Here is a 23795-nt window from a genome sequence, read left to right as displayed (position 1 = left end):
GAAATGGTGCAAAAATGTCTGAATCATTGGGCTCAAAGGGTCGGTGGTTTAGAAGTCTAACCAGCAGCTGTAGGACTGTTTCACCTCAGTGGTTAATTCCAGGCACAATTCTGTTTAGTCTCCTTAACAACCTGTACAGAAAGCATGCTCAGCAAGTTTGAGGACAATGGCAGTTTGAGCAGTCAGTACCTACCTGGAAGGACTGCCATTCAAAGGACCTTGACAACCTGGAGAAATGGGCTGGCACTGAACATTAACAGTGTAAATGCAAAGTCTTGCATCTCTCATGCTCCCATTGGTCTCTGTAACTACCTTAATTTGAGAGTATAGAGAAGAAGTAGCCAGACTGTTCTCAGAGATATACAGTGAAAGGGTAAGGGGTCACACAGGCAAATTGCAGCAGGGAGCAAATGGCAGAGAGGCTGTAGGATCTCTGTGCTGCCAGAGACTCCAAACATACTGAGACATGGCCCTAAACACTTTCAGTATTTTCCTTTGCTGATGCCCATAAAGATAGATAAAATTAGGTTACAAGTCCTAAAATGTAAGGCACTTCCCACACCAGTGCATCTATAGATTTCTGAGGAATAAATGACAGAAACAAAGGGTCTAACCTCTTGCTTGTAGCCCAGGTCCACAAGACTCATGTGCTCCCGGGCTGTCTTGGCGCACATACCATGGTACCAGCTGGCACCTGCGCCATTTGTGGGTCTTCCACCTGAAATGAGAGGGGAAGCAATCCATCTGAACCTTGTAGCCATCAAACCCAAGGCAGCACGAGTGCTAGATGGTGTTATAAATCACCATGAGCTGTTGCTTATTTTTACTAACTGGTCACAGGCGCTTCACAAAAGAACTAGTAACAGTACCATAAACTTATCTCTATTCCATTAACTTTTTTTTGTTCTTTTAGGATGAGGCCACTAAGAACATATGGAAGAAAGGAGGAAGCAAACGTGGAAAGAGAAAGCAAACCATATACATTTCCAAGGATTTTGAAGCACAAAGTTATATTAACAGTGCCAAAAAAATACACAGTGAATATATTAAGACAAAGCACTAACACAGTTATACAAAATATGAAAAAGAAAATTCAAAAAAGAAAACTACACAGAACAATAAAATTACGTGTATTGATTACCCATTTAACAAGAGAACTCCTTTGCTATGAATTTATATCTGAGCATGCTTAGAGTATTATATGATTCAACAAAATGACATACTGAAATTTGAAAAGTGGATTTAATGAAAGGACACTAACATCTCAAAAATCAGCACGGACCAATTAAGTAAAGACAAATTTTAAATAGTACCACACCCTAATAAACCTCCCCTCTTTCCCACTTTCTTTTCCTTCCTTTCTTTCTTCCACCTAAGTCAGTGAAGCAAAGGTGTATTGAAGTTTCCCAAATACATTCCAGAGTTAAGACTGCAGGTTTGATTTCTGATTCAGGCAATATTGAGATTGTCTTTGGGCAGTAAATACTGTCACTATTAGGTGCTTGATCTTTCCTCTTCCCCAGGTCTTTTTTCACCCCCTCCCTTAGGAATGCCTTCCAACACAAAAATAAATGGAGCAATTCTGCCTTTCTTGAAACAGGGACAAGTCTTGGAGCTACTAAGATAAGGTAGGATGAGCAAAATTTTAGGATTTTTATTTTGTTTTCACAAACCTTAAAGGATATGATTACAAAGGTAAGGTTGTCACAACAAACAAATACCTTTGTTAAGCTTCACTTGAAAAATACTATTCCAAAAGGAGAAATAAGAAACAAAAAGGAAGGGTAGCTACAGGAAAGTATTGGGGCAGTGGGCTTGAGTGCTTGCAAGGGCATCTCAGGAAATTCCTGGGATCTTGGGTTGCTAAGTGGCAACACCTTACAAATGTGGAGCCAGCCAAGAAAACCAACACAATGTGAATATCGGCTCACCATATCAAAAATAAAACACAAACAAAAAGAACATTGATAACAAATGAAATATTGTACTGCTTAAATTATTCTATCATTAATATAAACCTCTATGAAACTTTTTAAAAGTTCCCTGCTAGTGCTGCAGAATACCCCAGTCCTTAAATATAACAAATCCAGGCAAGACTGTTGTCACAACTCTAAAATAATCCACAGTTGTCCACAGCTCCAGCCATCAGCAGTTTGCATGTTTTAAACTATTTCAATGGTTTTGCACCTCGAGTTTCCTTGCAACCTGCCTCTATGGGACAGCAACTAACTTAGGCATGAGCCAGCTGCATGTGAGTCCATCTGTTGCAGCATGTGTGCAGGTCAGAAAGATGCTAAAGGAAATATATGGAACATGTGTTTAGTATTAGTTCATGTCATGAAATATAAATGACCTCATCTACCACTAGCAACTCTTCTTTCTTATGCTCAGCACATTATCATGCAGCTCAGATACTGAAGAGATGAGGAGCAACCAGCATTTTAAAAGATAAAACTCTGGCTCTAATTTTGACTATAAAAAGTTCTTGAGCTCTATTTCTCTGCTCTTTAGGGTACTGATTTTGGTAGCTTCCCAATGTTCTTTTCAATCTTTTAATATCTCTTAGTTGCATAGAGTGTGAGCTCCTAATCAATTTGAAATGATAATTCTTATCAGATGATGAAAGAATCACATTTCTTTAATCTCAATTTATTTTCATTAAACTAAGCTTAAATTCTATTTTTACCTCTGCAACAGAGAATAGCTTCATGTGTATTACTATTCATAAAACAGAAAAAAAATCTTTTTATTATTTTGTCAAGTAAATCTAACTAACACCATCAAAATCTTCTAAACTTTGTCTCTATCAACAACCAGATCTTGTTGTATGTCTAGACCTTCCCACACACTCAGATGGATATTACAGAACTATCCAAACATTTTCTTAAGCAATGATGTTTCCACCTTCTTGAACAGTCCTCAACATTCTGTGGTGAAGATCAGACAATGCAGAGGACACAGGGCATATGGGGAATATCTTCAGCTCTGGAGTGTCTCAGGGCTTACAGGGATAGAAAAATGAAGGATATGGTAGGTCGAACAGTGTGGCACCAGAACTCAGCTCTCCTAAACATATAAGCTTGCAGTTCAGCACTTTGGATAGTTTAGAAAGACTTTTTTCATGCATAGAATGTCAAAACAGTTTCTAGGAAAAATTTATTCTGGAAAGTCATTCTTAGTTGCTGCAATGTTCTTGAGAAGGAACTGGAACAAAATGAACCAGTGACTCCCTATGGGCCCAGCTGAGTCTACATATCTATTGTGAAACCTTGATTCAGATGTGTATCCTATTTTCTAAATAGTACATGTTAGAAAAACAACAACTGCTAAGAAATGGAATTCAGCAAGCTTTAGAGGTAGTAAAAGTTTAACAATCATGTCTAAGCTCTTTCTGGTTGATAGTCTCACATACCTGTAGCTATGACAGACAGGAGAAGCTTCACATTCCCTTTCCTCAAACAAAGAGTCTGGGCACTCCCGACCACCATTGGCAGGGAGCTGGATGATGACTCGGTGTCGGGACTGCTTCCTTACTGTGACACCCCCTGCAAAGAACAGAATAGCTTGTTTTTACTGCTGCTACATAGGGATGAAACTAATTAGGATGAAAACAAGGTATTTGAACCAAATGCCGTAATATTGACATGCTATTTTGCCCATAAGCAGAAAAATTAAGCTTAATAGAAAAAACACTTCAATTTCAGCTCAAGGCCAGAAAGCAGAACTAAACAGAAAGCAATACCAGCAATACTGAACAAATGAACAGACAGCTGAAATGAATAAACAGTTCAATACAAAAAACATTAAACCAGCTCAGTTTGCTGCTACACTTTACAGTTTGAAGCTATAACCTTACCCTAATCATTTGCATGTAAAACTAGAAATTCTGCTCTAGGATTCCTTTACAGTTTGCATTTTTTAATTATTATGGTCATCCATTATTAATGAAAAACTACAAAAGTGAATAGTTCCTTTAGGAATTTTAATTTCAGTCATCTTCAGGTATCGGTTCTTCAGGCAGAAAATTAAGAGAAAAGCTACATATCAGTATTAGTTCCACAGCAATGCCTCTGTTAGGTAAAAATCTTGGAAGTTTGGTTTTTTTTCACAGAGAGCAGTAGAGCAGACATTTGGCTGACTGGGCTGATATCAGCTTTGGGTGGGTTATTACAGCAGCTGCAGCTTGTCTGATCACAGAAGTGTGCTGGACCACAGCCAAGCAATTGTAATTAGGAGCGAGCAGTAGGAGAATCCCGCGGTGACTCTCCACCACCTGGCCACTCTTCAGCACGGAGGAAACCCTTCACTCCCGAGTCAAACAGCTCCAGGAGATGCCAGGAGCTGGCACAAGGGGCAAGACAGACGTGCAGCCCAGGAAAGCTACTGACCTGCTTACTGGCACAAATGGGTAAACCCCATGAAATAAAAATTGTTTGTGTAGTATAAAGAGAGTTTGACTCGCCAAATAGACAAAACTCCTTTAGCTCACAAATATACTGTTTTATAGAAGCCTGCACACGAGTTTGTGGTAAATATTCATGAAGATATGCTCATTGCATCAAGAACTTTCTTAAAACCCATAGAAATGGGAACAGAAAAGGATGGAATTTTGATCTCCTCCAACAAAAGTATTTCAGAAAGAACAATTAATACTGCTGTAAAATAACGTGTATTTAATAATGAATAACTATTTTGTAGATTCAGATTTAATGGATTCAATTCTCTGCTCTCTTTCAAAGGTTATGAATTTAGTCTTCCTAACCCCTTTTTTCATTTGTTCGAATGCACTAAACACTGGTAGAAATTACTGCAAAAATACCTTTATTCTTGTTTCCTTTATAAAGCCTAAAGAATTGGTCATGACAGCCCAAGTGTGTATGTTTGATGTAACTATATCTTTTGCATTCTGACAAAGTGGTAGCTGTGAGTAATCACCATGTCCCACATAGGGATTAGCACCCTGTGAAACAGAGGGTATTACAGAGTCTGTCTGTAATAGTACATATTGGAAAAATGCCTCCTGTTAAGCTTAAAAAGAGAAATAAAGCATAAAAGTGTGGCTAATATTAAGCCTGTCATCATGCTAACTTCATGTGAGATTCCAGAGTAATAAAAATTCAGGGGAGACCCACACTGTTTTAAAGAGCTTTGTCAAATGTATAAAAATGGTGTTGGATTATATGTTTAAATTGGACCATTCACATCAATGTAAAGTCTGTTGGTTTTTATTAACTCTCCTTCAATTTTTCTTGGAGTAGAGCAGCCAGACAAAATTATATACAACTGCACGTCTACTTATCTACATACTTATCTCCTTGTATATAAAGACTCAGGTTTTTCTGATGAGAAAACAGCATGAGCCCAGGTATTTCCAAAACCAAAATCTGACAATTAAAATGCTAACATTGTACAAGTATTGATGTTAAGATGATAAGCTGATGATGTTAAGAGGTATGTGTCTACCCTGTAACTAGTCATCTCTTTATCAGTGTAAGATGCAAATGGGAGTTTGTAATATTAGGAAAAACGTGGAAAAAAAAATCTAAACAGATGCATATAGAAAATGTATTGAAATAACTGTCCTTTTCAGCAAAAACTCTATGTCCTCCCTGCAGCAGCTGTACCAGGTATTACATGTCCTCTGTCAGAAAGAGATATGTATAAGCATTCTGCCAAAAGTGACTGCTAGTCTGACTGCCCATTTTTTTTACTCCTAAAATCTATTAGCACAAAATGGATAAAATTACCTTCTTGACAAGATGAAGGACACACTGTCCAGTCACTGAATGGAGTCACAATACAGTCCTTCCTGCAAGGAAGCAGACAAGGTCTCACAGTTTCAGGTCGAAGGCTTTCAGGGCATCTAAAAAAAAAACCCCAAAAATTACAAAGAAGCATTATCAAATAAACAACCACTTTGCAATGAAGTAGTGAATCATGTGAGGTACTGAATGCTTGCAGACACATGAGGACAGTGCTTGCTGCCCAGAATTCAACAGGATGGAGCACTAATATAAAAACTAGTAGCAATTAAATACATGTGGTGAAAGCAAGCCAAACGTGGTGTATTCTGCACCTCAGGATTTAAATAACCATCATCCCTCACTCACCATGCTAGACTGTATTTTAAGGGTTATTTTCAAGCTTTCACATAATTATGAAGAAAAGCCATCTGATTTAGCTTAGTAAAATACATTTTCAGGTCTCATCACTTTATCTAAATACAAACTCTGGAAGGAGACATATTCAAAATAAATAACACTGCTAACCCAGGAACAAATAGGTATAAGCTGGCTGTGATTATGAGAGAAACCAGAAAAGGATTTAAAACTGCCAGATCAATGAGACCGAGAAAGACTGTCAGAAAAGGCAGAAAACCTTACTTGTTTTAGGAAGAGTCTTGATCAGCATATAAAAAGGATTATTGGACTGCAACATATGGGACTCATTACGCAGGTCATTTTCCCCATTCTGTGGGGATTCTGTCCTTTTTCATCAAGGAAAAACAACTCTCTATGCAGCAATACTTGTTTCAGAATGGAACAATAACTCACAGAAGTACTGAAAATATTTAAAATAATTTCAAAATTGCTATTGCTCTAAACACATACAGACTGTGGGCTGTCTGAAGAATATGTAAAGATGTAAGAAAAACATCACATCTATATTTGGGAGCTTTTGGATAATTATGGAAAAACATTACTATGACTAGCTTTTCCTCTTTTCAGTGCTAGGCAACTGGGACCAGACAGGTGAGAGAGGCAAGTCTAATGGTAAACTATCAAGAAAATCTAGTCTCCATGGTCAGCAGAGAACTATGCCTTGTTGGGGTCCCTCCCCCTGCCATGGAGTTCCTGAGCAGAGCCCCGGCCATGCGGCTGGAGAAATAAACATCTCTGAAATATCTACCACGAATCTGTCCATATATACTTCATTTCCACGGGACTCCTGGTTTGATATATGCTTGTTCCAGTAATCCCCGCTGCAACAATGCCTGTACAATGTGAGGAGGAGAAAAGCTGATTTGCAGCTTTACAGGAACGTACTCTTCAACAATAATACTTGCTCGTGCAGGCTTTCTACCAGTTGTCTCTGCATTTTCCTGCCAGTTCACATTCACTCCTCAGTATATGATCAATTATCATGAACCAGCACCCATTCCTCGGTGCCCTCTTAGAATGGTGTCTCCACCCTTTCTCTTTTCTCCCCTTCCACCAATGTGAAGAAAAAGAAATAATATAACTATAGCAGCATAAATCTCGATCACTTCTCTGTAAGATCTGTTTACATTTTTAAGTCAACTTGTGCCTTGGTTCCATGTGATTCATAAAATCAGATTCTATATGCAAGGGTGTATTTAGATATGATCAGATACACTTTAAAAAAACCTCTGCTACCAATCACATATATTGACGAAGATGTCAGAAATTTTCTTGAAGGTTAAAATAAAAAGTGTTTCTGAAAAGCATTGAACATTGGCTTACTAATGGCTTTTCTTGCATTGGCTTTTCTCTTAAAAATGCAGGAGAAATTATAAGCATACAAAACAGTCTGAAATATACACATTCACCATTTCACTGAGAACTTCATCTTTCAGGAGCACTAAACACTACAATTCCTCTTCAGATACTTAGGCAAGGCAATTAGTTCAATTAGAACACCATTTCTATGCTTTATATTGTTTGTATTTACTATATGTGGCTTAAAGCAAAGTATTGATTTTTTTGCAGTCCTTACTCAAGGTCAAATTAAACAAAAAAGATACATGCTGGAGTCTGTAACTTGTGAGGCAGATAAGGCCAATAATATTGATTGTATCTTATCAAAGTAATCCTTTTTATAAGGGGAGTTTAAAACAAGGTTCCTATTTATATTTTCATCTTAAATGTCTAGGTCTTTAAAAACGATTAGGTGATTTTGATGTGACGATTTCAAGGATCAACGAAGACTTTTTTTCATTTCATATGATTCATTTATGAAAGAATAAAACAGTCCTCCTCCCAGAATTTAAGGTCAAATCAAAGGTACAGGCATTTACAGTAGATTTAAAAAGGATGATAAATCATTAAAGGTTTGTGGGCTTTTTAATGTAAATGTACCAAACAAGAGATATAATGGTATCGTGACTAAATAGAACAGCCACTTAATGCAGATACACAACCATTTAGATTACTGAATGTGCAGACATTACTCCCCACATTTCCATTTAAAGTAAATTAGGCTTAAATCTACTGCAGAATAAAGCAACAAATGGCAGGCAGCAAGCAAATATTTAGTGTGAAAATAGCTGCCTCATGAACTTTCTAAACCACCTCTGCTATCAGTTCTTCCAGTTTTGAATCTGTTCTGAGTGGTATATATTTACAGAGTGCCAATCCCTACAAAGATATTATCAAATGCATTTTACTAGCAGCTAATCCGTATTTAAGCCTGGTCACACATTAAACTGTAAAACCAAATCATTGGGCCAAAGGCATAACTTAAAAAACCACATAAATGGGAAAAAAAATTCACAAAGTTTGTCATGTTAATGTTCAAACTAACGTTTCAAATTAACGACATGTCAGGTTCCACTATGCTACACCTCCTTGGTCTGGTTCTGAGAAGAAGAAATGCTGTACTGTATTGAGATTCACAGCACTACTTTTGAGTGGAACTGCACTAATCCATACAATGCACTGCTTGTTTGGAGGCAACAAGGATCTTGGAAATGGTGCTGGTCTGCATGTCACACACATACTCCAAGAATTTTATTGTGACTCAACCTGATGGTGGCAAGGACCCAACTGGATTTATTCGGCTGTCAGCAGAATCACCACTGTAAATACCACCCATAAAAATCCACCGTGAGAAAGGTATTATCTAGTCTTCCTGTTGTGCCAGTTTTGTATTTTTAGAAGATTAAACATTCCCTCATGAGAACACAAAAGAGAGGGTCTTTCTGCCTTTGAAAACAGTCATCAGTGATAAAAATATAAAGCAGTAAAATCCAAACATTAATTACAGCATGAAGACATTTTTAAAGATCTTTACTTTTTTGGGCCTACTTGTCCCACGTTGACTCTCACACAGATGACCTTTCTTGTCTGCATCCCCACGGAACAGGTGGCCTCCCCATTCCAGCTGGCAGAGGAGTTGAAAGCAGAGACAGACGTGTCCTCTATGCACTGTCCCCATGGACCGGTCTGCCAATGGTACACAGTGCAAGAGTGCTCGTTACAGCTGCGTGTTTCCTGGAGGGCACTACTATTTGGGCACTGTATTCCTCCTGGAACAATAAAAGAGGGCAAAAGAGCATTCAGTGGAAGGAGACAATTTTTTTTTTTTTATTTAAAAAACCCATACCACAAACCCACTTTGAAATTTTCTTAGTTATATTTTAGCAGTTTGATTACATGTATTATCAGTTTGATTACATGAAAGAAATGCTGTTCCTTTTTCCTCCTCTTCATATGCCCAATATTGACTTTGACAAATTTCAGTCAACAAGCCACACAGACTGTTCATGGACAGTGTGTAAGTCTGTACCAAAAGGATAACAAAATAATCATAACTTCTATAACACACTAATGTGCTTGGAGTAATCTACAGCCTTACTATTTTGGTTCTCTAAAAGAGACTGCAAGAGATCATGTAAGGACGTATGAAGGCTCTAGGCAGAAAAAATTGTTAATTATTCTAGTTATGCATGGCTAAAGACCACTGTTTATGTCTAATGCACAGATCAATTGAAAAGATTTTTGGAGCTCTTGTCCTAGGTCCCAGTGGATATTTATCCATGTTATGTAAACCAAAGAGGATGGCACGGCTGGCAATTTCAGGTCCAGATTAAGATAAAAAGCAGGTTAGGACTAAAATGCAATCAAGTGTCAGTGACTGTGAAGAAAAGCTCAGATAATGTTGTCTTTGTTGTGTTTGGTTTCAGATAGTCTGTTCAGTTTATTATATTCAAGCACTTCAAAACTACTTTGGCCTCCCAATCCTCCAGGAGAAATGAAGAGGTCTTTCCTACCAGAGTTGATCACAGGCTATTAGATGCCCAGCCCTGCGAGCAGACATCACGCCCGCTAAATATCCAGTGTTATTAGACACTCAGAATCTAGGTTTAAGATTCTGGCCTACAAGGAACAATGGGGCTCCTATCTCCAACTGATGAAAAGGCAGTGAAAAATCTAAACAACATTTTAGCCTCTCCTAAACACAAGAAAAGTAAGAAAGATGACTGAAAGAGGAGTTTTTTGTTAGTTAATGCTGATGATCCATATGACTTTTCTCTAAAAAGAAAAATGTATGCTCACACCACATGCATGTTGTAGAGTATATTGTCTTTAGATCCCAGCACTGAACTTCAAGTTGACTGTCTGCTCTACAGATATGCAGGAGGGAAGGAGTTTCAAGCACTCATTGTTGATATTAAACAAGAAAGTAAATGTAATCAGAGAAACAATGGACACTTCAAATACTCCAAAACAAGAAAGTCAAGTCATCAGTATAAAATACTTTATACCCCAAGTTGTTCTTCATGGTCTAGATCTGCAGCACACATGAGAAAAGGTCCATTCTAATGAAAATGCAAGATAAAATCATAATCCTCAATTTATTTCTCTAGGAATATTTTTAATTTCTGGCTTTTTTCTAAAAATATTGATGTAACCAAGCAACAGTTAACATTGTATTAGTTGAGATGTCATGCCACAGACTAGCTAATCTTAAATTTTGCAAAGGAGGATTAGAGAAACCTACAAAAATGCGAATTAAATAATAACTTGAATTTTTTTTGGTTCAGAATGGATGCCAAGTCTATTAGAATTGGTTAAAATATGTCAGTGTGCAGAGCATTAAAAAAAATGCCAGACATATTTTCCTAAAAAATAAATTAAAAATATAAATGATAAAATAGAATTTTGGTTATGTGATAAATTTCATAATGTTATCTAATCATCATCCCTCAAGAAAAAACAAAGCAGCTAAACCAAGCAGACAGGAATATAAGCAAGTAAATTTGGAAAGTGAGTGTATTTTGAAGAGAAAAAAAAATCGTAAAGTCAAAGATTATTTGTCATGGAAGGGAAAATTGAACCATGTGAGGAGTCTAGACGTTCCTCCATTAGTAGGGTTAAATAAGGAAAATTTGAAAGATGTAGAGAAGGTTAATAAATTAAGTATTTCCATCTGATGTTAGCTCGAGAAAAAACACAAGGGAAATATTTAATGAAATTTAAAAATTAAAGGGGGTGCATGGGGGAAAAAATATTTTCCCAGAATTGAGTGCCACAGTCACCAGTTCCTAAGACATTTGAGAATAAAGTGACAATGGAGGTTCGGTTTCGACAGCTATTCAAGAATGTATAACCAGGGAATAAAATGAGATTGACATTACTTGTAAATGAAAAACATTGGGGCATGAATGTCTGCAGCTCAGTGGGAATACAGCTCTGTTCAGATTAAACCAGGAGTTAAAAAAAACATGCAAAGACTGAACAAAATGTGGAAATAATACTACTAAAATAAAAATCAGTGTGCCATTCTCTACAGGAAAACAGCATTCTCTTGTGCTTCCTCAAATTTAACTAGGTACACAAAATGTAGAAGGGGCTGGAAAACTGGCAATTAGAGATGCCCTTTACAACATCTGTGTAGGGGTAACAACTTTATGAGCATATCCCCAGTTGAGAACAGGTTTGACAGGAATATAAAAGTAAATGAGTATCACAGGAAAAAAATAAAACAGACATTTGAATTCATCAGAATATGCCAAAAAGGGACGTACAATAATAAACATATCCTTTAATAATAGATGATCAGATGACAGTAAATAACTACTTGGCAGTACTAAAAATAATAATTTCAAGGATACAAAAAACAGTTGAAGCATTTAGTTTTGGGTTTGGAATCTTAAGCAAAGTGGTCTTGGAAATGAACGACTAGGTTTGCAGAGGGACTTGCATACTGCTCATAAAATAGGTGAGATATGATATTGTTTCCTTGAAAGCTTTAACAGAATTGTCATGCACTTAGACTTCTTTTCTGCCTGGTTTGGAATTGCTAATGGGTAAGACACCTTGCTCGAGGATATTCAATGATTGGATTTTATTAATCTTTTTTTGTGACATTGACTTGATAACTTTTAAATTTCAAAATGCTGAACATTTTTTTAAGCATTTAGGATAATTTTAATTAATCGTCTTGATATAACTCGTTTTTGCAAATGCATATAGTTTTACAAATGCATTTCAAAACAGCTGGAATAGTCTTAAAGTTTGAGAAAACAGATGTGACTGAAGTGTCTCTTGTATTCTAGTGAGTGAGGTGTTACTCTCTCTCTCTCATGAGGTAGATACTTCTCAAGGCAGCTGCACTTCCTGAAAACAGACACAGTCAGAACCAAGACTGTTCCTGTTCTGCAAACATTGATGCTTCCTCACCTGGTGTATATCCATTATACAAACCAAGCAGACCTGTCCTACACACACAACAGGTCAGGATGCAGAGTGGACCCATGGGAAATGAGAGACCTGTCCTCAAGTCTTTTCCAGGATAGGATTTCAGCCCCTGACCCCTCACTACAGTCAGCAATCTGAGCTGATGAGCTCCTGAGCAAAAGAACACAGTAACATACCTGCCCTGGCTCACCTTTCTCACACAGGTGTCAGGTCACTTAGTAAGTCTTGCCTGAAAATTCAGTTTGCATGGTCCCAAAACTAAGTGGGGTTTTTTTATTCCTGTTTCATGAAAAACCTCATGTTCTCCAAAACTTATTCTTTTGTGAATTAGCAATTTGCTGGTAAAACAATTACTCAATTTTATGCTTTCAGATTTAATTACCAAGCACTGTTATTTCAAGCCAGGAAAATACAAAAATTAAAAACAACCTCAAGAAGTGTAGGAAGAGTAAATACATTAAAAAACCCTAAGCATGACTTCTTGTTTGTAAATACGAATTCAAACGGCACTGGAATTTTATCAGGAATAAAATTTTAAAGCATATCAACAATAATTTGCCAAGTGTTGAGAAGAAACTCCTTTGATCCAGCTATTTCTTATATATTCAATAAATTAGTCTTGCAGATAGATGAGAAGAGCTGTTGGTCCCTGTCAAACAGAATATCTGACAGACAACTGATATTCTATACTATCTAACTGTGATGTTTAGTGGTCTGTGATATATGAGGTCATACCAAATAGTCCTTCTGGCACTACACTTTGCTAGTCTATGAGCATGTAATACTCATAGTAAAACACTGACATGCATATGCATCCCTGCCCTAAGAGAATACATAAAAAAAATTTCCCTTCACTCTCATTTTATTAAATTAAGCTTTTAAGTCATCTTAGTTTCCTCTTTCCATTTGACTTTTGGTTTTTTGGTTTTAGTTTTTTTTCGATTTTTTTGGGGGGGAGTGGGGTGTTAAATCTTTAATTTTCCAAAATCAATATTACTAATAAAACTTGGGATGTATCCACAACATTAGTGTTGTGCTGTGTTGCACCGATTTGCCAGTGTCACTCTATGGCAGTGTATGATCAATTCAGAATCAATCTACATATATATTACTTACTGAAAAACTAGGATTCCTTTAGTACTTCTTAGTCTCAGATATAGTAGCAATGTGAAGCTGTCTCAGTGCACACTACTAATTATATAAGATTTATTGTGAAAAGGGAATAAAAAAAGAGCAGAAATATTAAACGGAATATAAAACAAAAATAGACAAACCCTACATTCATGAGTGAGGCTGAGCTGTATATGATACCTTACTAGATTTATGCAGAACAACTATATGATATATCAGGTAACATCACTATGTCCTTTGCTGTCATTTTGTATTTTGATACAGGGACTTTTCTGAGTTTCTTACGGTACCATGAAGATATATTTGACAGTGACACAAATGAGCTAACACTATAGGCAGTCTCACAGACAGGCAAATTTATAAATCACTTTGCCTTTTAAACCTTCAAGCTGAGGACAATGATCTCAGAAAAAATATCAAAAATGGTTATTGTGACACTCATTTCCACATGGAGTCATCTCACAAAGCACAGTAAGTATTTATCTTGTGAAGAGACTCCTTTCTCTCCACTGAATGCAAGTAAATAAACCCATCCCAGATGTGCATGACCACACTGTGCTGGAGGCTCTGTTAGTTTGGCCACAAGAAAAGGGTCTTGTTCAGTATGAGGAAATGATGATGAGAGGGTGTACAACGGAGGTCAGCTTTTGGCTCAAGCAGAAAACAGTGTGGTGCTGGAGAGGCAGTCGGTATCCCAGAGCTCATTACCAAACCTTGTCACCGCTGTAATTTACTTAGGGCTTATATTTTTCCTCTGAACCTATTCTCGACACTGAGGAACTATTATAATACTGCTGAATTACTCCTATTCTAAGTCGTCAAAAAAAAAAAAAATTAGGCTGTGGTTGTTTCCTGGTGGCCAGCTATGTTAATTTGATGGTTTCTTCAAAACAATTCAGCAGCAGAGATAGCTGGGAAATAAAAGGAAAAATAATTTCTTAGGTGTGAAATGACATAGCTCTATTACAGACAGTTATCTGCCAATAAAAATGGCAGAATATAGTATTTTTCATTGCAAAGTGGAGAGAAACTGAACAATCACAGACAATACTTGATAAAAAACCATCTGAGAGCCAGATAAAAAAAACTTATTTCACATGTATCTATAGATCCTCAAAAACTTCAATGGGGTTCATGTTTAAGTACCCAAATGAACAACAATTAAATGCTTCAGATACTTTGAGGGATTGCAGTATTCGCTGTGTATATAATGCCTGAAATGCTTTGATCTTCCTAGGCTTGTGGACTGAATGACCAGCAGCAGGATGTGTGTGATCAAGGTCCCACACCTGGACCCCTTATGTCATCTTACAATACAAATTATTTGCAACAGTCTTGCATATTTTTTCCTTAATTAATAGCCAATCCTGATATATAATAGGAATAGAATATATTTATGTACAATATATTTGCTCTATTGTGTTTTGAGTAAAAACTCATGGCAACATTATACAGAAATTCCTATGGAATAGTATACCTAGCCTGGTCTGTCTCTCATACCAACAGTTCAAGTAAAGGTTCAGAAATCCAAAAGAAAACACTTGTGTGACTGTTCACCTGAACAGAACTGATAGCTGTTTTCAGAACTCAGTTTTAATGTGTAAATGGAATTATTTGTCTTACATTTATGCAGCTTGGAATTTTTAGTTATACATGATGCTTACAGAGCTTCCATCTACAGTTCTGTGCATTTTTCCTAAGTTCTGAATAGAACTGAGGACTGTATGTTTTCCAAAAGATGTTCATATGAAGCTTTCTTTTATATCAATGGAATACAGATGTTCAGATACATGAATATATTCTGTGCTCCTAGAACATGAAATGACCTCCCAGCACTCAGTATTTTATGTTTTGGGAGCACAGCTGATCTCGGTCATGGAATTCTGGAGCTGAAAAGTCATTCAGTTATTTGTCATGTAACAAATGACTAAAAGGCATAACAGGAGTAAGAGGACAAAAATGACAGTAATTCTAATTCCACTGAAGGATAAAAAATAAAAGTTAAACTGATACATTTTGAATATAATACAAGAAAAGGTGAAAAGTACCTTCCAGCTAGGGTTGTAAAAATACCCTAAGCCTTGGAAGGTTCTTTCATTTATTTATATATTTTAATTCTCTGGAGTTTGTACAGAGTGCAAAGGGGCACAATGTTGAAGAAATCTGACCAAGATGTGAGTACACTCCTGTAAGGTGGGTAGACCTACCAGCTTGTATCCTTAAAAAAAAGCACAGAATAACTTCATCTGAAATAGTGGGAAAGAAGCCAGGGTTCGAGCAAAGCTGAAGCACTACAACACCCAAGTAATGAGTTAGCTTTCTCAGCCTTACTTTAGGGATTTCTTCACTAGAACCTCTGTGGTTTGAGATCTGTCTGTGATCACTCTGTGCTGATTCTGATCATTCCACAACGAACAGGAATAAAATTCACATACCTAAAATCCAGGCTATGCTGAACAGCTTTGCTGCATCTGCAACTTTGTAAATTAACCTAGGTTGTAGTAAGTATCAAAGTCAGAATAAGGAGTACCTTTTAAGATTAAGCATAAGAAAGTGGAATAATTTTTTCAGTAATTAAGGTTTTCACTTCTGTGGCATGCTTGTCAGGAGTTTAAATTTCTGTGTCCAGTAAAATTACAAAAATATATCGAAAATCTATTGTCTTGACCTACATGGCTACATGGACAAGCAAGAAGTGCCTGAATATAGGTTTATTTGAATTATCTGGCTCTGTGTGTCCCCCAAAATGAGTCTGTTTGGTACATTGTAAAGAAAGGGACAACAAAAACCCAATTTTGTTAATAATTTTAAAAGTGTTTCTACTTTGTTACATAGATCCATCTAAATAACTATGATTTGAATCAGCTACCAAAATATAGTTCTTATTGCCACTTACATTTCTAGCAAAGGCTCCCTTCAGAGAAAAGGTTGAAAGTGCTATGCTATATTAATTTTTTTTACAGTCATCCAAATTCTGTCAAATACACAGTACACTTTCAGCAATGTTAGCCGTGTCTGCAAACAGAAAAGTGTACAAATACTCTGTTTCACTGCTTCCATACCTTGCAGCTTTCACTTTTCAGCTAAATTTCATCTTAATGTAAAGTAATAAAATTCTTAACAGTTTAAAAGAAGAACTAACACATACATGCAATCCTTTTATATTGAAGGCATTTAACTTTTCTGTCAGTAATACATGTGGGAAAACACCTGCCAAGAACTCTTTGGTGCCTATGTATCCTGGGTCCTGGTGTTGCATGAGGCATTTTATCAGCTGGACACTGGCACACCTGACATGGCCATTTTTGAATCATGTTATGTACAGAATATATTTCTTCCTCTCCAAATACTTAAAACCAAGAGCTATAGGAACCAGGAAAAATCATCAAAGAATAGCCATGAACCTATATCTAAAACCTATTTCTTCTTCTCCTTTATCTTCCAGATATGTCTTCTCTTTGCATTTGCTGCAGACTCTGCACAAGGACCATTTGAATAAATGGAAACCATTCACGAGTGAGGACTTGCAGAGCAAAAACCAAAGCCTTGCTACGAATAAAAATGTTAGTGGGGTAACATAAATTACCGATTTGAGATAAGAAACTACAAAACCCATTTGCTAGCGTTTGAGCCATTAAAATTCTCGTCTTTTCAGCATTCAGGATACTTAGATCCTTCCAAACTGGACCTAAATTAGGGTTGCTAGTCTGTATTGGATAAACTGTTTGCCTTATCTAATTTTAATGGAAAACAGGGAAACCATATATCTGAAATAGAAACAGTAACATTAAGCATATTAATAAAAACATAGTAGCTGAAATGGGCAAAATAAAACCTCTTTAAAACAGCTTTAGGTACCAGGAGTAAATAGGATAACCATTTAAACAATTTTGCTATATTTAAAACCCCCCAACTCCACCTAATAATTTGTTCCTGTCAATCAAGAAATTACTTTGACATTACAAAGACAGCTGAGCATTCACAATCAGACAGGAGCCTGCAAGAGTGTGAGCCCTTACCTTCACCTGCATACGCCAGGATGGAGCGGGCGCGCATCTGCTTCCCTTCTGTGGTTTTGCCGGAGCAGGTGTGTGAGCAGGAGGACCACGCAGACCACATGCTGAGCACACAGTCCTTTGGGCACGGCGCTTCGCACACCACCGGGATCGGGTAAATGGCATCTCTACACAGCTGTCTGTCAACCTCTTCTCCTGGGGAAAAAAAAAGGCAGTGCAGTCTACCATTTGCTAAATTAACTTAAAATGAGCAATCTAGTCCAGATGGGCACACAAATAAATTAGATTCGGTTCTTCTGTATAAACAAGGTAAATAGATTTTTTATTAAAATCACTTTTCTCCTTTGCCTTGATTCTAGAAGAGCGTACTTAAACCTAGTTTGATTCAATATTCTCATGAAGTGAATGCCAGCCTGGGTGGTCTTTAGGCTTTCGTTTTGTAATATATACTTGATCCCACACAAAATCTAAATGTGAGTAACAGAGTATATAATACACCTATGGAAAACTGTGTACATGGAGATACATGTATAGTAATGACGCAGTTTTCATCTGCATTTGAGGGAGAAAGGGAAAAACATCCTAACTTAACCAGCTTTATAACCCACAATTCATCCTTTGAATTGTAGCTATCCATCAAAACATGAAAAGCTGCAGTAAATTACAGTCAGAGTTTTGTTTGGTTAGAAAGGTCTTTATTTGTTAGCAAACCAGCAACACATCAGTCTTTGTGTCATGGAAGTTTAACAAGATATATGCATTTATATTCTGTAGGTACACATTTCATTATAATAAAAAGATCCTGGCTGGTATGCATTCCTTAATGAAATATTAACTAGTGTTTAAATAGCAGGGTTTCTTTTGTTTTCAATCAGATAATTGTGGGAGCACTGTGTCTGAGATCTGTCTGAACAGCACCTTAATCACAACATGGAGAGTTTTGTGAGGTGACATGATTTCTTGATCAAATAAGTTAATATTTACTAAGGGAGGAATGAACAAATGACCCCATATTCTGATATCTCTAAGTCTCATGATAAATCTTCATGTTGGAGCAAATGATGGAAAAAACGAAGGAGCAAGAGATTTGGGTCCACTTTTTAGAATTCTAGCCTTGTTATAACATAATGCCTGTTATGAGGAACTGAAAATGTTGCATCTAAGAGTACATTGGACTTTTGAGGCCCTGGTAACCACATACAATTAAGGTATGAAAGAGGCAGTTCAGTTGTGAACACAACATTTCTTTTTTTTTTTTTATTTTCTAAAAAGGATGTCATTTCAAAGCATCTCAATGCCTTTTGTGCTGTATGATCTTTGTTGTACTAGGGCATAAAACCTTTTGCTATGATTCATCTACTGAAACACTCTCGAATCTTACATGATCTTGACAGGACCAAAAGGAGTTGTCTACATTATGCACTTTCTAAAATCCATCATGTCAACCCCTTTGTTTTAATAGCCAATATCAACAAAATAATGTCTTAACAAGTTTGCAAATAAACTTAAGTCTTCAATACGACAAAATATTTGTTAGATAGATTGATTAAATACCCTGTAATTGAATCATCAGTTACTCTTAGTAACTACCACAGGGAATCTGAAAGCTAATTCAGCGAGAACTGAGCACGCTATAAATTAAGCCGAAGATCTAAAAACACTGTTTTGCCGAGTCTCAAATTAGGCTTTATTGCTCAATAAAATAATAATAACAAAATTATTCAAATACTAATCAAAACAGAAACTACCTAAGGTACATTTTTTTTTCATTCAAGGTTTACAGTCTTAGAACCTTTAAAATAAGAATCTCTGTTAAACTGAGTTCCTGAAACTTGGAGGTTCTTTAATACTAAAGACATATCATGAGTCCCAGAAGTATTAACCAAATTCTTTGTGAAAGAGTAAGAGATGAGGGCCATCCATTCAATATTGGATCCTTTTAACCAGTGCCAAATATTTTATTAATACAGAATATTTAGGCACAACAGAACTACAATCATCAATCTTCCTTAGATCTGAAAACCAGGGAAAATCCTGAAGCTCATGTTTTTAAAATAGCCCAAAGTAGTCATAGTCATCTGAATTATAAAGACCATTGAGATCAAGTCAGTCTCAGCAGCTATATTTTCTCATATTAAAATAAAAACTTGAGTCCTGCCAAAGGCTTCATACCTCTCCCACACCAAGTTCTGCTTCCCTCACCGGACTCAGTCTTTGCATCAATTGCTCCTTCTGTTATACTGCAGGTCATCACACCCTGACACCAATGCAGTAGGGATTCCTTTCTGCTTCATCAGAATGGACATGTGTTTGGGTTCAAGGACAAGAGACAAAGAAGAGGACTGTAAACATCTATTCCAGATAGAAAAAAAAAGCTAGAAAAGGGGTGAACCCTAATCTCAAACTGTTCCATTGCTAGATAAGACTCAATGAGGTAAACTGAACACTTTGCAAGAAATTGTACTATTACAATAAAGTGTGTCACAGTATAAACAAACAACACTGTACTGAACTTATCTATCACCTACTGGCTTTTAACTTTAAATTCAAGCTAAATTTGGTGCCACAATGAGAAATTCTTTTGATTAGTTTCAGTCTGAGTTTATATCTCAAATGAAACCAAGCCTTCACTCTCTCCCAAAATCAAAGCCTATCTTTTTTCTTTGCTTTTACAGAGAAAATATTCTAGAGATATTTGTCTTACATATTAGCATTTTGTTTTTGCCAACTGTCCAATCCTTATCTGATGAATTCAATAGCATAGAAATGTAGTTGGAAGGAATGTCTTATAATGGGTACTTCTTATCTTTGGGGAAATATTTTATTTAGACTAAATTGTTTCTGACATTTCACTAATGATTTTATGAAAAACTTGACCTTTTTTGCCTTCCTCTTTACAGTGCATAGTGTAGTCAACTACCAGAAACCACTCAACCATAAGCTGGGAACAATGCCAGTGTAATGACTACTTAGAAAATGTCCCATTTGAAAATATTTGCTATTGTGTGTTGAAGCAAGTCCAGAGGAGGGCCATGAAGGTGAGCAGAGAGTTGGAATATGTCTCCCATGAGAAATGGCTGAGAAAATTGGAGTTGTTCAGGCTGGAGAAGAGAATCCAATGAGACATTATAGCAGCCTTCTAGTACCTAAAAAAGGCTGAAAGAAGAAAGATGAAAAGGGGCTTTTTAAAAAAGCATGTAGTGATAGGACACGGGGGAATGGCTGCAAACCAAAAGAGAGAAGATTAAAGACATTCTTTACTGTGAAGGGGAAGAGGCACTGGAACAGGTTGTGTAGAAATGGTGGATGCCGCATTCCTGGAAGTGTTCTAGGCCAGGCTGGATGGAGCGCTGAACAATCTGTTTTAGTGGAAGGTGTCCCTGCCCATGGCAGAGAGGTTGGAACTAGATGATCTTTAAGGTCCCTTGCAACCCTAAACACCCTATGATTCTATGATTTTATTTGAACATTATGGGTATAAATTCATTTTTCACAAGAATTGAAGACAGAACTCCAAAAAACATGACTGAAAGGCCTCTGCCCTGGGTTACTTATATGTAGAATGACAAAAAGTAAAAAGGAGAGATGAAAACAGAATATGACATTTCTGTCAAGAGAACTCTTCACCGCTTATCAGCTGATTTGTTCATTAAAACCTGGAATCTAGCAATAGTCCATATATACAAACAATGCCTATGTTGTTGAATTATATTTCTCTCAGGCAAGAGACACACATTTTGGACTAAAAACTCCAAATTTCTTAAGGAAATGACGGCATGTAAAAATGGCAGGAGGGAAAAGAGGTTTATTTTTTCAAGAATTTAAAATGTCAAAGGTTGTTTAAACCTTTTCCTGAGATTTTTTTTTAATGGATTTACATCAGTGAGGAGTACTGAAGGGATAGCCTTTTGAATCTCTTCCTCAAATAATTATGGTAGAACCAGCTGGACAATCAGCAAAGCAAGTTACTACATTAAAACCTCCTCTTGGCCAACTTCTTGGCTTGACTTCCTGGTATGTGTGCACACTTGAGAGCCACTATTGAACTATGCAACTATTAAGTTGCTTTAAAACAAACAATCAAAAACAACCACAAAACACCAAGCCAACCAAACAAAAAACCCCAAACCTCCTACTGAATAGGCAAATTTTTACAGGTCAGAGAGGTAGCTTTCAGGAAGAACTGACTAATAAGTATCAGACTGTATTCATATCACCATTCTTGTTTTATTACATTCACAAAGCAGGTATGGTATCTGTAAAAATTTAGTCTAGATGCTAGAAGTTGGGCTAGACCATCTTTGGTTAATGTAGTTGAGTCATGTCAGTCCTTTGTGTTTTTGTCTACTCATCTGTAAAATGTGTCTGATATTAAAGTTTCTCATAAAATGCTTTAACAAAGTTCCAATGAGAAGCATTCCTAGAGCTGGAATCACTAGAGGGACATGGTAAAGAAACCCTCTTGCTTTTTGTGCATCTTTTAACAGGGTGCATGCTTCGGTGCCCAGTAAAAAATTGCTGTCAAATTCTGACCTGTAGTAAATGGAAAGGCAAGTGCTTACAGAGAGAAAAATGTTTTTTAAGACTTAAAATGAACAGTAAAATCACTGCAAGATTCAATGAGGCATAGAGAACAACTTTAAAAAAATCAGCATAAAATAAAATTGCTACCGGAGCCTTATGTAATGTCAATGAGCCTGGTCTCAGTTCTGTACGAGGAAACCAGGTATAGTTTCTGAAAGACTGAATTAAAACCTGATATAAACTAAGTAAATTTTGACAATAAAATAAGAATAAATAGAATTAAATCAAGAGAGTGCTTTGAACATTAATATCTAATAGTATTTTTAATATGCTTGTGTAATCAGTAAAGGATAGGAATATCATACAGTGGTAAAACAAATTTTACAGTTGTATTTTAAAGTTCATAAAACAAATAATGACAGCAACTAAGCCCGAATGCTAAAACTGCAGACTTCAGATTATTTATTGCTTATTTCACTATGTTCAAATGTACTATTATATCTTCAGCTTCAAGGAAAAAAAAGTCTCTTGTGTCAGTATCTTGTGCATGACGTCTACAGCTGCTGGGCAGCTGAAATATTTGGAAAAGCACTCCAGAGCTCAGCTTTTAAAGTGTTTGGGGGTGAAGAAGGCCTTTTCATTACTTAACTGCCTTCAGTAATGCCTCTAAGCATGGAGGCTGCAGGAGAAAAATGCAGTAACTTCACATGATAGCAAAATCCATGAGCTGTCCTGGTTGCCACTGACTGTTTCCTTCCTTTCCTGTGTAGAAAAATAATCAACAGGAAACTACTGAAGTGCCTCTGGTATGGGTTGTAAAGGCTGAAATGGCTGAGAATGTTATCTTGAATTACCATACAGTTTCCCATATGCATTCCTTTCACATGAGGACCTATACCTGTCCTTACACTGACTCCTTTGTCAATCTCAGAATGTATCAGACTGGCTGAGCTAAAAATTTTGTGTGGACTCTGCCCATCAAGAAAAAAGTACACCTATCTATATTCCAAACTCACTAAAACCAGATCTGTGCTATGTGCTCAGTCCTGTTTTTTCACTTTAACCATAGTCACAGTTAGTAAAACATATCCTTCTCCACTAAAAGGTCATCAGTCTATAATCTACTTGCCTCAAAGTTACAGGAATGTCATGACTAGACTGTAAGAGTATAGAAGAACTATTAATGACTTCAACTGTAATTATTCTAAAGAAAATTTTTTAAAAAATCAAGAAAATCACTAAATAAGAAAATGTACAAATGTATGCAAATGTGAAGTTCCATACTAGATTTTCTTTAGTAATAACCTGGTCAACACACTGGATGATTAGTCTAATGCAAAATAGAAATTATTCACATTACAGAAAAGCTATCAAACTTATCAAAACCGCATACATCTTCACATGCTAGGACACCTTATATCTGCAAATGAGCAGACAATAATCAATCACCAGGATAAACTAAAAGTATTGATTTAATTTCTGATACTTCTGCATTTCTTGCAAATCACTAATTGATTACCAAAGTTCAGCACAACAGGAAAAATCATGCCTGCCTAGCATGAACAGTCACAGCAAATGATGTTTTTCTTCCAAACCTTGGTGCTCCAGCAGTAGTGTGACTTTTTCTTTTTAAAATGATCAGAAAAGGTAGAGAGCTACATCGTGAACAATGCATACCCAT

At 36.5% G+C, this 23795-nt stretch overlaps 1 protein-coding gene across 1 annotated transcript in view; it reads right to left on the bottom strand.

Moving 5' to 3' along the window:
* Positions 1-23795, bottom strand: part of THSD7A (thrombospondin type 1 domain containing 7A) — a 207111-nt gene that overhangs the window by 58180 nt on the left and 125136 nt on the right. Inside the window, exons 9-13 of the mRNA XM_039569406.1 lie at positions 17594-17785; positions 9034-9268; positions 5748-5863; positions 3413-3545; positions 615-718 (exon numbers count right to left, since the gene is read on the bottom strand). Coding sequence (XP_039425340.1) covers positions 615-718; positions 3413-3545; positions 5748-5863; positions 9034-9268; positions 17594-17785 — 780 coding nt within the window. The remainder of the gene's footprint in view (positions 1-614; positions 719-3412; positions 3546-5747; positions 5864-9033; positions 9269-17593; positions 17786-23795) is intronic.

Source organism: Corvus cornix, chromosome 2, assembly GCF_000738735.6.
Source record: "Corvus cornix cornix isolate S_Up_H32 chromosome 2, ASM73873v5, whole genome shotgun sequence".
Taxonomy (NCBI): domain Eukaryota; kingdom Metazoa; phylum Chordata; class Aves; order Passeriformes; family Corvidae; genus Corvus; species Corvus cornix.
The sequence above is the reverse complement of the archived record's forward strand: the minus strand, read 5'-3'. Positions and strand labels throughout refer to the sequence as shown.